The 15,704-nt window shown below is 48.7% G+C and overlaps 1 protein-coding gene across 1 annotated transcript; it reads right to left on the minus strand.

Moving 5' to 3' along the window:
- Positions 1-10,205: 10,205 nt before the first annotated feature.
- LOC124688362 (probable beta-D-xylosidase 7) lies at positions 10,206-15,334 on the minus strand. Its single transcript, XM_047222049.1, has 6 exons — positions 14,893-15,334; positions 13,943-14,242; positions 13,660-13,829; positions 13,348-13,445; positions 10,963-11,727; positions 10,206-10,872 (listed from the first exon to the last, which is right to left on the minus strand). Exons 1-6 carry the CDS (start codon positions 15,307-15,309, stop codon positions 10,283-10,285), a joined length of 2,340 nt encoding a protein of 779 aa, XP_047078005.1. The 5' UTR covers positions 15,310-15,334; the 3' UTR covers positions 10,206-10,282.
- Positions 15,335-15,704: the final 370 nt, after the last annotated feature.

Genomic DNA, 15,704 nt, shown 5'->3' on the forward strand with positions numbered 1-15,704 from the left:
AATCCACCTTCAGAGTTATCATCCGAACCCCTTCCAGTATTAAGTTGCGAACAACAGATAATTGCATTAAGTATGACGCGTAATGTAATCAACACAAATATCCTTAGACAAAGCATCAATGTTTTATCCCTAGTAGCAACAGCACATCCACAACCTTAGAACCTACTGTCACGATCCCAGATTTAGTGGAGGCATGAACCCACTATCAAGCATAATTACTCCCTCTTGGAGTTACAAGTATCAACTTGGCTAGAGCCTCTACTAGCAACGGAGAGCATGCAAGAACATAAACAACACATATATGATAGATTGATAATCAACTTAACATAATATTCTATATTCATCGGATCTCACCAAACACAACATGTAGCATTACAAATAGATGATCTTGATCATGTTAGGCAGCTCACAAGATCTATAACAATGAAAGCACAAGCGGAGAAGACAACCATCTAGCTACTGCTATGGACCCATAGTCCAATGATGAACTACTCACGCATCAATCCGGAGGCGGGCATGATGATGTAGAGCCCCTCCGGTGATGATTCCCCTCTCCGGCAGGTGCCGGAGGCGATCTCCCGAATCCCCGAGATGGGATTCGCGGCGGCGGCCTCTCCGTAATGTTTTCCGTATCGTGGCTCTCGGTACAGGGGTTTCGCGACGGAGGCTTTAAGTAGGCGGAAGGGTAGGTCAAAGGGCGTCACGAGGGCCCACACACTAGGGCGGCGCGGCCAGGGCTTGGGCCGCGCCGCCTTGGTGTGTCCCCACCTCGTGGCCCCACTTCGTCTCCTCTTCGGTCTTCTGGAAGCTTCGTGCAAAAATAGGACCCTAGGCGTTGATTTCGTCCAATTCCGAGAATATTTCCTTACTAGGATTTCTGAAACCAAAAACAACAGAAAAACAGCAACTGGCACTTCGGCATCTTGTTAATAGGTTAGTGCCGGAAAATGTAAAATAATTTTGTAAAGTATGTATAAAACATTCAAGTATTATAATAAAAGTAACATGGAACATAAGAAATTATAGATACGTTTGCGACGTATCACATATGTCGGGTAGATACCATCAGCTAGATAGTACCCCTTGTTGTATGCGTGACAGTTACCTCAAAGTTCACGGTAAGAGCTTGTCCCTCGGCTAGCCTGGCAAACACCGGAGAACGCTACAGCACGTTGATATCATTGTTTGTTCATGCCAAAATGTTGTACTTTTTAAAATTTTGAATATTTTTTAATTTGAACATATTTTAAATTTGAAGTTTTTCAAAAAATTGAAACAAAGTACAAAAAAAATTCATGAACATTTGTCGATTTTTTATTTTTTCGAATAAGAATTTTTTAACACCAACAATTTTCAAAATTTTGGCTTTTAAATATGATTTTTTAAAAAATTTGAATGATTTTCAAATTTAAACATTTTCAAATTTGTTTTTTTTTAAAATTTGAACATTTCAGATTGAACAAAAAGAAAAATAAATAGAGAAGAAACAAAAATAAAAAATTAAAAAGAAACAAAAAAGGAAAACGAAAAGCAGAGACAAAATGAAAATGAAATAGAAAGCAGAAATAAACGGTAAACTGGGCCAACCAGGCCGGCCCATACCGCGCGCGGGGGTGTACGACGTGCGTTAATGGCGAATCTAGTCGGTGTATAGGAATTGCCAAAAATAAGGTAGGTGGGGCTAGACCCCGGGCAACAAGGACCATAGCTCGGGTGCACGAATCCTATTCATTGCTTATTAGCGATGCGTACAGACCTCCGCACGCACGATGGTCAGTTATGGGCCTGGCCCGTTATTCGAGACAATGTCCATTTGTGTTGTTATGGTCTTTTCCGGTTTTAGGAAACTTCTAGAGATTTCTGTTTTGGGTTTTTTTAATTGTTCTTTGATGATTTCTTCGGTTTTCTGCTGGTTTTCGTTTTTCTAGTTTTTCAAAATTCTGAATGTTTTTGAACAAAATTTTCAAATTACAAATTTTAAATCTAAATAAATTTCAAATTTGGGAAATTTTGGAATCTGAGCAAATTTTGAATATGAATTTTTGTTCAACTATGTAGGTTCTTCATACGGAACATGATATACATGCGTGCGTAGCGTTTCCGAAAAAACCGAACCATATGAGCCAAGCCCATTAACCGTTCCCCCCTTAGCGATGCATATAAACCATCGCTAACGCTACCCCCGTCAATCCTATTTCCCGCCCATTAGCGGGGCGCATTAAGCCCCGCACGCATGCGGGAGCGAGCGGGCCGCGGGCCATTTCAGTAAGAGTTTTTTTCTTTCGGATCTTTTTCATGGTTTTGTCGGGTTTCGTTTTTTTTTTGTTTTTTATGTTTTTCCTTTTCTGCTTTTTTTTATTTCTCTGTTTTGAGCATTTTTCAAATTCGAGCAAAATTTAAACTCGAATATTTTTAAAATTCAAGCAAATTTTAAATTGAAGCAAATTTTAAATTCGATCATTTTGTAAAGTCGAGCAAATTTTAAACTCAAGCTTTTTTAAATTCAAGCAAATTTAAATTTTGTAAATTTTTTGAAATCTGAACAAATTTTGTAATTTGAACTGTTTTGGATGTGATTTTTTTCTCAATCATAATTTGTTTAAATTTAATTTTAACTTAAATCAAATTTGCTCGAAATCAAAATTCGGTTAGTTGGTCGGACGATGCAACTAGCAGGCTACTGCGCTTTTACTGTACAAAAGAGAAAAAAAAACGTTGCTGTTCTTATTGATGCGGGAACAAGTTAATGGGCCAGCCCACCCAGATTTTCCTTCAGGCGATGCCGGTTAACTCCCGCTAATGAGAAGGGAAATGCTTCTGTTCGGGCGACCGATCCGGGGGAGCGATTGGTTGTCCTGAGCCACGCGCGGCTGCTGGCCCGCAACCTGCAATCTGGCCCATTCGCTGCACGTCCCATCACCTGTTCACCCACATATTCTGGCCCAGTACTCAAGGCACATCAAAACCATGGCCCAACATCTGCACGTGGTTTTTTTTGTAGCAAAACTACAAGTAGCCAACAAATTAGCAACTAAAATTTTGGCGACTTATTTGACAATTGTTGTAAAGAGCCAATATTTTTATAAATATTTTTGTTTAATTTTGTGGTAAACTACTAAAAAAATTGTTACAATCGATTACGCAGATAAATTGCCAATGTTGTAATTGTTGTGTTGAAATTCGTTTGTTAAACTATTGTTGTAAATATTCAACATTTTTGATGTATTTGTTGTTGACTATTATTGTAAACCGTCAACATGTTTGGTTTGGTTAAGTTGTTGATCATTGTTCCTAATAACCTAGTGATTTTTATTGTTGTAATTGATTGTAATTGTTGTTAAAATAGATGATGTTTTTTGTTGCAAATGAATTTGGAGAAAATATATTATTCCTTAACAAATTTTAATTTATTGATGACACATTGTTTTTGTTGTAAATATTTGTGACTTTTGTTAAATTTTATGGTGAATTTTGTTGTAATCAAACTAGAGCAAAAATATTGTTGTGTTAACATTTGTTTGTAGCATTACCTTTTTTGAAATTTTGCTGTGAGGTTTTGTTGTAATAGTGTATTTTATTTGTACCGAGAGATTTTGTAGCAATACTCCATGTCACTCAAATCTGTCCAAGGGTGGCATTTTCGTTGTAAATATGCGGAAGGTCGGGGCCGATGGAGTATGCCCTTTCGCTTTTAGTGGGAAACCTTAGGACTGCGGGTTAATTTTGGAAAATTTGTGGGTCAAAGTGCAAACGTGTCGCTGCAGCTGATTCCGAACGTCGGATCCAGATCTAACGGTGGGAAGGACGACCGATTTTGGCCCAACTATCAGCCCACCGACGCCTAGCGCGTCCCTAATGAGAAACCCCGCTACCCCCGCCCGGGCGCAACAAAATGTCCGGCCTAAGGCCTATATTGCGACTTGATCCAGGCTGCAGCCCAATAATCCGTTGACTATCTTCTCTGGCCATGAGCCATGATGCCCAACACGAACCATACGTCATCGACATCGACCGAACAATGGAACCTTGGCTCCCTCGCTCGCAGAAGCAGGACGCGCGCCGCCACTCTGTCGTCGCCGCTTCGCCGTTAGGACGGCTTGCCACACCGGCCCCGCACCTCGCCCTAGCTTAGCCTCACGGTCGCGTCGTCCTTCTCCCAGGAATCATGGACTGCCGGCGATGCCCGAGTGCTGCTGTGGCTGTGCTCCTCTCTGCCTCTCCTAGTCTAGGATCCAATGCCAGGTATTACGTGCTTGTGTGTTTGCCTTAATTATTCCACTCCAGTATTGTTACCAATTGACTAAAAAATATATCTCTCGATTTTATGTATTACTAGGACAATACCCGTGCTTCGCTACGGAGCAAACACGAAATACCTGAGTTGTGTCGCTGCCAACCCAATGCTATCATTTGTTCCTCGCTGCCGATTCTCCAATCCGTATCATTTTCATGGGAACACTTCGTTGGGGTAAGAAACAACTTGTGACTTGTGTGTTGTGGCACGCTAATGCCTCAATCTTCCTCTCACTTGGCAGCATCGATGTTGTCGTTCCTAATACGCGCCTCTACAGAACACAAAATTAAGCTTAACATGATTGTCAGAAAAATGGTGGCTGGTAAAAAAATCGGTAGGAGAATCTATTGGAGATACCTTTGGCAATTGTCCAAAACTTAATTTAGCATCTTCAATTTTGACATTAAAGTTATTTATCTAGTTGCATGCATTTTCACTAATATATAGTATTAACAAGTTATAAATCTTCAGTTTAACTTGCCAACCTTGATATATAAAGCAAAAGAACATTTTTGCAAGATTTTGGTGGACACTTGTTATTAAGTTATGAGTGCGCCTTTTTAGCTAGTACAAATGCTACTTTAGTTCATCTATTTTTTTTACATCAGATTCGATTTGAGAACTTCCACTGTGATTTGCTAGCAACGTGTTCAAAAAAATAAGCAGTGGGCAAAGGCATGAAACAGCGATCACCGCTGTAAAATTTTGGCACAGACGCCGAGCGCCGGAGTTTCATGGATTGCCAGGCAACACGAGGTGGACTCCGAGACGGTGCATCTCAATAAAGATTATACTTCACATGTTCTAATAAGCTGAGCTTTATTTTACGATAGATACATAAAAATAAAAATAAAAGCATTATAAAATCTTCTAGGCATATCAACAAATAGGTTGTGTGCACAGTACATAACATTTTTTATATATTTTGTAAAATCATGGACATTAGACATCACATCATTTTTTTTGCCACAAAACAAAACCAATATTCGGATCCAAAATCTTTATATGCTGAGAGAAAGACCAACATTAGCATCAGCCGGTCGTGAGATTGGAGCACCATTGCAGCGTGAGAGAAATAGAGAGGAGGAGCAACAGCAAACGCGAGCGAGAGGTCAGAATTCAGGCTGCGCGCGTGGCTCCGGATGAGCGTGCGACACTGGCTGGACGCCACATGATAGAGCTGTGTCTCTAAGAGCATCTCCACTCGTCTTCCCGACGAAGCCCCCGAGCGACGGTTTTTCCATCCGGACGGCGTAAATCGGCCCAGTAGCGTCCCCGGTTCCTCGTTTTCGTCCGGATTTGGCCCTTCATCCATCCGGCGAGCCCACGCCATCCCCGGTCCCCCGGGGCGCGCTCGGGGACTCCGGATGAAACTTTTTGGCGCGAAACGCCGTGTGGACCCGCGTAGTCGGCGACACGAAAACCAAATCCTGTCCATTTTCCCTCCATTCCCTCCAATTTGCTTGCATATCCCCATTCTCTCCCGCCGAATTTGTCCATTCCCCTCGTCTTCCAGTTCCAGTTCCCGGCGGCGTCTTCTCGTCCACCACCGCTCTCCTCCTCATCTTCTCGTCCACCACAAAGCCGCCGAAGGGGACGACGAGGAAGCCGCGGGCAAATAAGGAGCGGCCGCCGGGCATGACGAACGCAGAGTGGGCGGCGGACGAGAAACGGCGCGAGGTGGAAACAAGCGGCAGGGCGGAGAGGGTGAAAAAAACCGCCGCTAAGAGGTCGGCGGCGGCGGCCCAGGAGGAGCAAGCGAGGAAGATGAGCACGGCCTTCAGCAGCGGCGGCAGCTCCATGTTCCCCGGCCAATGGCCGACGCAAGGTACAAGCAGTTCCCCGTCGTCCTTCTCCCCTACGATGTACTCGCCGTCGCCGACTGCCATGTTCCAAGAGGGCGCCTACGTCCAACCGTCCAGGTTCACGCCGTCGCCGCCCGAGCTTGACATCGGCGGCAACGGCGGCCAGTTCGAGGGCACCTCGCCGGTCATGCGACGAGGGCCGCTCCCGTTCGGTGCGACGGCGGCGCCGAACGAAGAGGCGATCCACGAGATGATCACCTCCGGCTCCATGGCCGCAGCTGCGAGCCCGAGGTTCTTCATGGACGCCGCCGCGAGCCCGGGGTTCTTCACGCAAGAGGAGGCGAGGGCGACGACAGCTGTGGCAGCGCGCAAGGATCATGTGGAGGATATTGCCGACGGAAGCCAAGCCGTCGAAGAAGAAGACGAAGAAGAAGGAGAGACAACTCAAGCCGCCGTCAACCTGTCGAAGGGGAAGAAGAAGAGGAAGAAGGAGTCGCCGCCTGCCGAACCGCGTATCAAATGGACGCCGAAGGAAGAGGAGTGCCTCGCCGAAGCTTGGATGACTGTGTCCATGAACGGCATAATCGGAGCCAATCAGTCGTTCGACACGTATTGGCTTCGAGTGAAGCAGGCGTACGAGGAACACAAACTCGTCGATCCCTACTTCAACAAGACGAACATGAACGTGTACCGGGGAGACAAGGCAATGGCCACCCATTGGGAGATCATGCAGACGGCGTGCAGCAAATGGCACGGCATACAGGAGGAGGTCGAAGAACGGCCGATCAGCGGCCACGACTTGGAGCAAAAGGTACGCTCCGTCGACCCTGCATCATCGAGGCACACCGTCGTGAGCTGACCCGTATCGCCGTACTCTTTTTCCCCAGCTGCGCCGTGCTTTGGACATGTACACGGACGACACCGGCATGCAGTTCAAGTTCCTGAACGTCTACGCCCGCCTCGAGAACTGCGAGAAGTGGAAGGAAACCCGCACGACCCTCTCGAAGAGCAAGACCGAGCCGTACAACCCCGACGCCCCGGCGGCTGGCGCGGCGGAAGGGCGCCCTGAACTCGGCCAGAAGAAGCTCAAAGAGATCAAAAAGACGGGCAATCCCGCCGACAGGATGCAGGCGTCGATCGATAAGTGCTGGGCCGACTTGAGGTCGCACGCCGACGGGCGGGCCGAAAAGTTCGAGGGCAGGTGGCGGGAGATGCTCGCCAACCAAGGCGCCCGGATCGCCCTGCTGAAGACGACGGCAGCGGCGAAGAAGAGGAACACAGACTTGGCGTTCCTGATGGGCGGCGGCGACATGGAGCTGATGGACGAGGAGACGAGGAATTGGTACCAGGGCCACCGCAGCGACATCCTCCGAGCCCCTCCGGCCAGTTCTTCGTCGTCTCCACCGGCTCCTACCTCGTCTACCTCACCATCTACCTCGTCGACTGCGGCTGCTTCGACATCCACTGCCGCTGCTTCTTCGTCGGCCGCCGCAGCCGCTTCGGCCACGGCGTGTGAGGAAACTGGTCCGTCGGACACCGCCGTGCCGGCCGGGACTGCCGACGAGCCTCGTCTCCGTGTAATTTCCTCCGATCGCCGATCCGTGGCTGATCCTTTTGCTCCTTTTGCCGATCAACTGGCCGTACTTGTAGCGCGGGACGGCGATTTGTTTGAATTTAAACTCTATCCGCCGAACTCCGGGTGGACGACTGGAAATACGGTACTCCCCACGACTTAATTTCGTCCAATCCGGCGGTTGTTTCGTCCGGATTTGGGCGTGGGGAGCGCCAACGAGTGGGGATGCTCTAACAAACGTTGGGCAGGGCCGCACGCCGTGCTGCTCCACGTCCTCTCTCCGTCCCCATCGTCGAGCTCGTCTGCCTCCCCGCCTCCTGCATGTCCTGCGCGCACGCCGTCCTCGCCACGAGGTCCTCCCCGCCTTCTGCTCTGCCCGCCTCGTCCCTGCCGTCTACGACGCGCGCGCCTGGGCGGAGCGTCCCGCTGGTGCTTGTCTCCCTGGCCTAGCCACTGCCTGTAGCCCTGTGCCAGGAGGGTGCCTTCCGCCCTTCCTATAGGAGGCGGGATGAAAAAATCCAGGTCGCGGGATCCTGCCACCGACACGGCCTCCCGTAGAGCAGCGGCGCTCTCCGGCGCGAGGTGGCGCGTGGTCCCGTGGCCCCGGACGGCGCTTGGGTCGGGCAGGAGAGGATTTGGGGTTGCATCTCTGTCCGTCAAAGAACACAGCTCGGTCTCTCGGTGAGGAAGAAAAGAAGCCAACGAACTGGTACGGTGGCATAGGTGTGTTATATGTATTTTGGTGGAAGGGTAAATCGGTTTAAAAAAATTGTTGACGAAAATTTTGGCAGAAATCGGACGGACCGAACCAAGGAAATATTAGCTCCTTTATTATTAGGTATAGATTGTACTGTAACATTAGATCGATGAAGAGAGTTTATCCCTTAATTTCAAGACGGTACCAATCGTTGAATTGAGTTTTTTTTTCAGCCGACAAAGAATTGATTTTTTTCAGGGAATTAAGAATTGAGTTAGAGCTTGGTTCGTCCACAAAAGTTGGATTTTCATCATGTTTGTTGGTGAGTTGCAAGTGAATTATAACTGTACTTTTGTAGTTTTTTTTTTTAAATGGGGGTGCCTCAATGGCTCAATCTAACAATTAAGGAGAGGAGTGCCCAGTTGATTACCGGGTAACCGGGCGAAAAAATCGTAACAACAACACCACCAACTACAAATGCCAGCAACGTTTACAACACATGGGACCACTCCCAAAGCAAACAACTCCTACAACCACAAACTTTTAGACAAGAGAGGAGAATCATCCATCAACCAACCGCGGACTCTTTTCTTGTGACGCCATATTACTTGCTTATGCTCCTAAGGTAGTCTTTCACCTTCCGGATTTTGCCCCTCAAAGACTTCTCCTCTAGGAGGCGAGCAATCTCCTTGCTAGATCCAGGGCTAGCCACTTCCAACCTGTGGTGAGGAGGTCGTAAAGCTCACTAGCAAAGAGGGCATCAGAATTAGGAGGCAAAGCATATGCCTCGATAACCTTGTCGCTACAAAGGCTTGCCTCCACTGGCGGTGGTGCGAAAGCCACCTCCGAGATCACAAACGGCTGGGTCAGACCTACGGCGAGCGAGGGCAGCTGCAGCAAGCACGGCGACAGGCTTCGGAGCTGGCCCGTCAGACAGTCAGAAGCTGCGGCAGTATGCCAGCCGGCAAGACGAAGGCGCCTTGAGCTCACCCAGGGCCACCCATGGAGGCGGACGCGCATACTGCATCGATGAAGGCAGGGGCAGCCCTGACGGCGGCGCCGAAGCTAACCAACACTGCAGCAGCCCCTGCGTTGTCCCCACTCCCACTTCGCTGCTGGAGGAAGCGAGAGCTTCTAGAGAAGGCTGAGGTCGTGGCTCACGAGGAGATGGGTAGACAGCAGCACCACACGGAGCAGGGCGGCCACTCTGACTCCGGCAACTGCACCACTTGATCTTGGGACGGGCGGACAGAGGACGCTGAGAGGACGATACCGGATCTGGTTGAGGTGGAGGTGGAGCTGGCCGTAGGTGGGAGATCAAGGCGGCAACGGCGAGACTTTCCCAGTTGTGGCCATGGTCGCGGGAGCAGCAACTAACGGTTTCTCGGGATGATGTTACATATGTCCGTACTTCCTCTACTCGATGTGATTTACTTTTGTAGTTGTAATTGAGTTTTAACTGAAAATATGGTTCCCAGATAGTGGTTCATTAGTACTACCTTCATCCCAAGGCTTAAGACCTATATTTTTTTCAGATAGTTAAACTATGTTAAGTTTGCCTAAGTTTTTATAAAAAAATTATTAACATGAAAAGTATAAAAATAATATCATTAGATAGATAATGAAATATATTTTCATATGGTACCTACAAAATATTATATTTATTTATAATTTTTTTTAAAAAAATTGGTCAAACTTTATTTCGTTTGATTTTCTAAAAAAAAAATATAGGCCTTAAGACCTGGGATGGAGGTAGCAGGATTTTTCATTTGTTCAGTTAAGCGAGTCGGTTGTAAGTGAGATCTTTCTCATTTTCGAGTGGGTTACACTATAGCATAAAACCGTGAGATAACTTAACTTCGGTCGACTAAAAGCCTCATCGCGTGAACACACAAGCATGCATGTAGATAAACTCAAGCCATGAAGCTCATCTCGAACTCGTCCTCGCCGACCCCGACGAAGTGCGATCCCTGGTCGATCACCTTCCTGCCGTCTTCCGCCGCCCGGCTGAAGTGCTTGCATGGGCTCACCTCGAACTCCACGTGCGTTGTCTGCGTCGCCCTTAGGTGCACGCTCTGGAACCCGATCAGCTGGCTCGCCGGCCGCCCGTCCGTCGCGTTCGGCCACCGCAGGAAGAGCAGCACCGGGTGCCTGCCGTCCATGGTCCCTTGGTTCTGTACCCTCACCAGCGCCGGGAACTTGAGCTTGTCACAGGCCTCCGCGCCTATCTCCTCCACGTCGTAGCTCACGGTGCCCGCCGCCGACTCAATCGCCTTTAGGCCGTCGATGCCGGTCATAGATGGTGGTTTTGTGCCCTTCGACACGAAGCTGTGGGAGTACTTTGAGTAGCTGAGACCGTAGCCGAAGTTGTACACGGTCTTGCCTTTGTAGAACCTGTAGGTGCGCCCAGGGTACCCCGTGGCCGGGTCGGCGCGCATCCGCATGTCCGTCATCGGCACCGCCGTGAACTCCTTCGGGTACCATGTCACCGGCAGCCTCCCACCTGATGATCCAGCAAATTAGTACAACTTAATTGTACCTGATGAGGTTCAGGCTTCAGAGTAATTAAGTGCAACCGTGAATGAAATCTCACCGGGGTTGTGCTCGCCGAAGAGGACCTGGGCAATGGCGATGCCCCCAGCCTGGCCGGGGTACCCAGCCCAGACGATGGCGCCAATCTTGGGATTGTTCTTGGCGAAGGTCACATCCACGGGGCCACCGCAAAGCAGCACCAAGATCACCGGCTTCTTCGCGGCGTCGGCGACGCTGTTGATGAGCTTCTCCTGCATCCCTGGGAGCCCCAGCTCGAGCCGATCGACCTCCTCCCTCTCCTGATCCTGATCCAGCCCCATGAACAAGACCACGTAGTCTGCCGAGCTCGCCACATGCACCGCCTCGCCGATGTTGGACACGTTGCAGACGGCGGCGTTGCACCCGGCGACGAACCTGGCGTCTTTGACGTACCCCTGGATCGCCTGGAGCGGCGTGACGGAGATGCACGGCGGGCCAAAGTAGTTTCCGAGCAGCAACGTCGCGTTGTTCCCGTTGTGTCCGATGATGGCGATGGACGAGACCTTGGTCTTGGACAGGGGCAGGGCGCCGCCGTCGTTCTTGAGCAGGACGATGCCGTCTTGCGCGGCCTGAAGAGCGAGGTTCTGGTGCTCCTGCTTGCACACCTGGTCGGCGCCGATGTTGCCGTACCGGTTGTATTTGGGGTCGCCGTTGAAGAGGCCCAACCTCATCCTGATGGTGAAGAGGTTGTGTAGGGCTCTGTCGATGTCCTTCTCTGTGATCTTACCTTGCTGGATCGCAGAGAGGCCGTGCGTCTGCACGTAGCCGCCGCAGTTCACGTCCATTCCTGAAAGGGTTTCAGGTTACAGAATACAGATGGTAAGAATTTCTTTACTGAAGTTTCTTAGCATGGTTCATGCTGTTTTACTAGTAAATTAAGTAAGTCCTTGATTTACTTATGTATTGCTGCAGCTGTGTGGGTTGTCGCATTATTGGTTTGGTCGATTTAGACTGTCACTGTTGACTTGTGCCCTTGTGCCATCTAACGCCAGCACAATTGTATTAAGCACATCTACATTTGCATGCTGAGGTTGTCTTCCTTTTATAAGGGACCAGCTCACAACTGTATGATATCATGATGTTCAGTGGCATGCCATGAATTATTTCTTATGGGTCAAGTGCTCAAATCAGCAAAATCAGAGATTTGTAGCAGTGCACTGAAAAACAAAACTCTTTCAGAACCCACTAAATCAACTTTTGCTTGCGGTTTCAGTGACCTAACCTAACCTCTGTGCAACTAATATGGAAGTTCTGTTTTAGATTGTTAATCAAAATGCGCATATTAGCCCATCCCAACACTTGCAGGTGCCACATAATTCCTTCCCGCGTTCGAGGAGGCTTCGACGGTTCGATCCGGCCCATATTCCCCATTTAATTTGTGATAACTTACAATCTTATTATATCATCATATTTGATTTCATATTAGGAATGAAGACAATTTTGTTGGTTTGTTTCAGTTTTCGTGCATGATCCAAGGGGTTTCTTGGTTCCGACAAAGTACGCTTCCTGCTCCGTTCTCGTGCCGTATTTATGTATGGGATTTATGTATTTGCTTCTGCTTCCGCGAAATAATATGAAAACAAATGTGGCAGCACTCAGTTTCATCCATATCCGCTCCGCTCCGTTTTCATCCCTATATGCAGTGGAATAACTCATCCACATTGTACTAGCCCAGGAGAAAACTCGGGGCTGAGACCCTAAACACAAGACCTCAGGCTTTGATATCATGTTAGATACTTTTATGAACCAACTATCACAAAAGACCAATCCGATGAAAAGCGGTGGTATAATATGTTGAAATATATATTATCACCCCTTTTCCAACAGTTCAAACTTTTGGATGAACTGATGGCTCATCAATTCAATATGATATGAGAGTCGTGTGGTATCTAGTTCAAGACGTGGCATTAATCTAAAATAGTTGCGGCATTTCCCACGTCTAAGATATTTGCAAGCTTCCATGGCTATGGTCTTTCCGTATGTCCCGCATGCCAAGGTGGTCTTATCTTTGTAAGGGACAGCTCGCAGTTGGATGATATCATGGTGTTCAGTGGCATGCCATGCATTATTTCTATTGGATTCAACTGCCCAAATCAGCAAAAACAGAGAGCTGGAGCAGTGCACTGAATAACAGAATTCTTTTAAAACCCACTAAATCAACTTTTGGTTGCAGCGAAGTGACCTAACCTAGCATCCATACATTTGCCATATTATCTTGTCCAAGAATCATGCTTTTAGTTCTCAGTTATTATGATGTCCTAACTGCCCAGTGGGTTCCAATCTTCATGCGTCACAGTAATGGGCATGATATGCGCTATGCAGTGGAATAGCTCATGTTTCAGAAACTGTATTAGGTCATGTGACATGTATCGTTGACAACTAGCTAGAGTCATGAAAAAGTTCATACCAGCCTTGAGGACATCCGCAACTGCATCCTCCGGCTCTTTGGCATATCCTTGGACGTCATGGATGATGGCCACGGCGTCACAGTCCGAAGTGATGTATCTGGTCAACAGATGAAACTTGCAAGCGTCAGTAACTGCTCACTATGCAAGCTACTCTTTCTTTTCTGAATAATTAGGCTAGTCTTTTCTGAATAATTCAAGGATACAGTCCTTTCTGAATAATTCAAGGATACTGTCTTATCTGAATAATTAGGCCAAGTCTTTTCTGAAGCAGCAGGTGCTAGTACATGCACTTGTTTACTGAACCTTCTTACCCGTTAAACCCCCAGTCCCCTCTCGCGGTTTTGGTCAGTAGGTTCTGATCGGCGCAGGTGGGAACGCCGTTGACGCGGTTGTAGGAGCACATGATGCCGCTGGCGCCGCCGTCCTCGACGCAGCTCTTGAAGGGTGGATTGTAGGTATCGGCCAGATCCTGCGCTGTCACCTGAACAAATTTTCGCATAAGTTTAGACGTCCAAGAAAGAAGCTGACGACGGACGAGAGTACAACGTAGGAAGCTGGCTGCCATCAATGGCGTCGGGACAGCGGTTGTAGTACCTTGGCGTCGAAAGCGAAGCGTGTGACGCCCTTCCAGTTCTCGAGGTCGTAGGCGGTGAAGTGCTTGCAGCAGGCTGAGGCCTCGAGGTCGGAGGAGTTGATGGCGCCGGAGATGCCGTAGCCCTGCACGCCGCGGACGAACACGGCGGCGTACTTGCCGGTCATCGTGGGATCCTCGCCGGGGGTCTCCTGGCCCCTGCCCCATCTCGGGTCACGGAACACGTTGATGTTGGGAGCCCAGAAGGTGAGCCCCTCCGCCTGCCCGTTGTTGTAGACGCCCCGCGCCTCCGTCCCGATCACCTATCCGTTCAGGTTCAGAGGTCAGGGAAGATCATGCAGTTCAGAAGATACTCCTCTGGTTGATTTTTTTTTTACGTGCTCCTCTGGTTGATTATGCTGTTGCTCTGTTTTCTTACGATTTCGCACACACACTTTTCCCGTTTCTGTGATGTATGGTATATCTCGTTCTAGAAGGATACCACTATAGAATTACAGAACGCACGCTTTCGAGTTTTGACAAATTCAAAAGCTGCATGCACCTACCGCGTTCGTACCGGTAGTTAGGTGTTCTAAAATCGAAAGTGGTATACCCGGTTGGTGACGGTTTACCAGCTTTCGGGCTACCGAGTGCCCCATTACACTAACGGACTCGATACTTAATTCCCCTGTCTCCTGAACTGAAATTAGGCCACTTTTTTCACATCAACTTTCAGAAACCCAGCTTCTTGGTCTCTGATCATCATCGTCATCATTATCATCATATCGTTCTCAAATATACAACCTTTGCTCACCAATGTAAAACGTTTTGGCATATTAGTGAACTGAGGTAGTAGCAATAACGAAATAATGACCCCTCGAATGAAAAACTCAAGACACTCTAACACATCTCAATGGCAGAGTGGGCATGAAACGGTCTCAAGCTAGGAAGAGTACTGCGTTCGTGTACGTACCTGGCCGATGCGGTACCAGAGATGCGGGTTGAAGGACGCAGCGGTGAGGATGACCTGCGGGAAGCTGGTGGCAGCGCGGAGCGGGCCGTCGAGGTGGATGCCGCGCCCGGCGTTGGCAACGCCGTGCAGCGCCTCCGACCACCACTTGTACGCCGGCACGCCCAGCCGGGACACGGCCGGTGACTCGTCGCCGAGCTGCGAGATCTTCTCCTCCAGCGTCAGCTTCGACACTAGGTCCCCGGCGCGCTGATCAATCGGCAGCTTCCGGTCGCAGAACGGCGCGGTGGACGGCCCGCCGCAGGAGAAGGGCGGGTCGGTGGCAACGGCGAAGGATGACCACGACGCGAGAAGCTGGACGAAGACGAGCAGAAACGCTGCCGCTGGGGCAGCTTGGACGACGTGCGTACGGCGTCCCATGGCTGCCTATGCGAGTCACACTGTAGCAGCGCGGGTGAGGGCGGGCTGGCTGGCTTGGCTACCGCGAGAGGTGTGTATATAAGCGCCCGCGCGACACATGGGAGTATGGGCCCATCCAATTGTCTTGCTCGATCCTATCCGCACATCTATACGTTTGGAACTATTTTGAGAAAGATGTTCCAATTTATGAGATGTATTCTGGCAATAGATTGACAAGGGTAAGATTGGCCATATTTACTTCTCTCTCTTGCATATACTACCAAAAATTCATAGAACACTTTAAAAATATCCAACTATAGAAACTCCCTCCGTGTTATATATAGTACGCACTTGTTCTATATTAGCTGTCGTTGATTTAGTGCATATATATTTGTAATAGTTCACCATTTCACTCC

Source organism: Lolium rigidum, chromosome 2 (assembly GCF_022539505.1).
Source record: "Lolium rigidum isolate FL_2022 chromosome 2, APGP_CSIRO_Lrig_0.1, whole genome shotgun sequence".
In the NCBI taxonomy this organism is placed as follows: Eukaryota; Viridiplantae; Streptophyta; class Magnoliopsida; order Poales; family Poaceae; genus Lolium; species Lolium rigidum.

Excerpts from the sequence above, each read along its gene's own strand:
- LOC124688362 (XM_047222049.1), bottom strand. The coding sequence starts at position 15,309 with ATGGGACGCCGTACGCACGTCGTCCAAGCTGCCCCAGCGGCAGCGTTT. Across the intron at positions 14,243-14,892 it reads TCTGGTACCGCATCGGCCAG|GTGATCGGGACGGAGGCGCG; the intron begins GTACGTACACGA and ends CTGAACGGATAG. Across the intron at positions 10,873-10,962 it reads CTTCGGCGAGCACAACCCCG|GTGGGAGGCTGCCGGTGACA; the intron begins GTGAGATTTCAT and ends CTGGATCATCAG.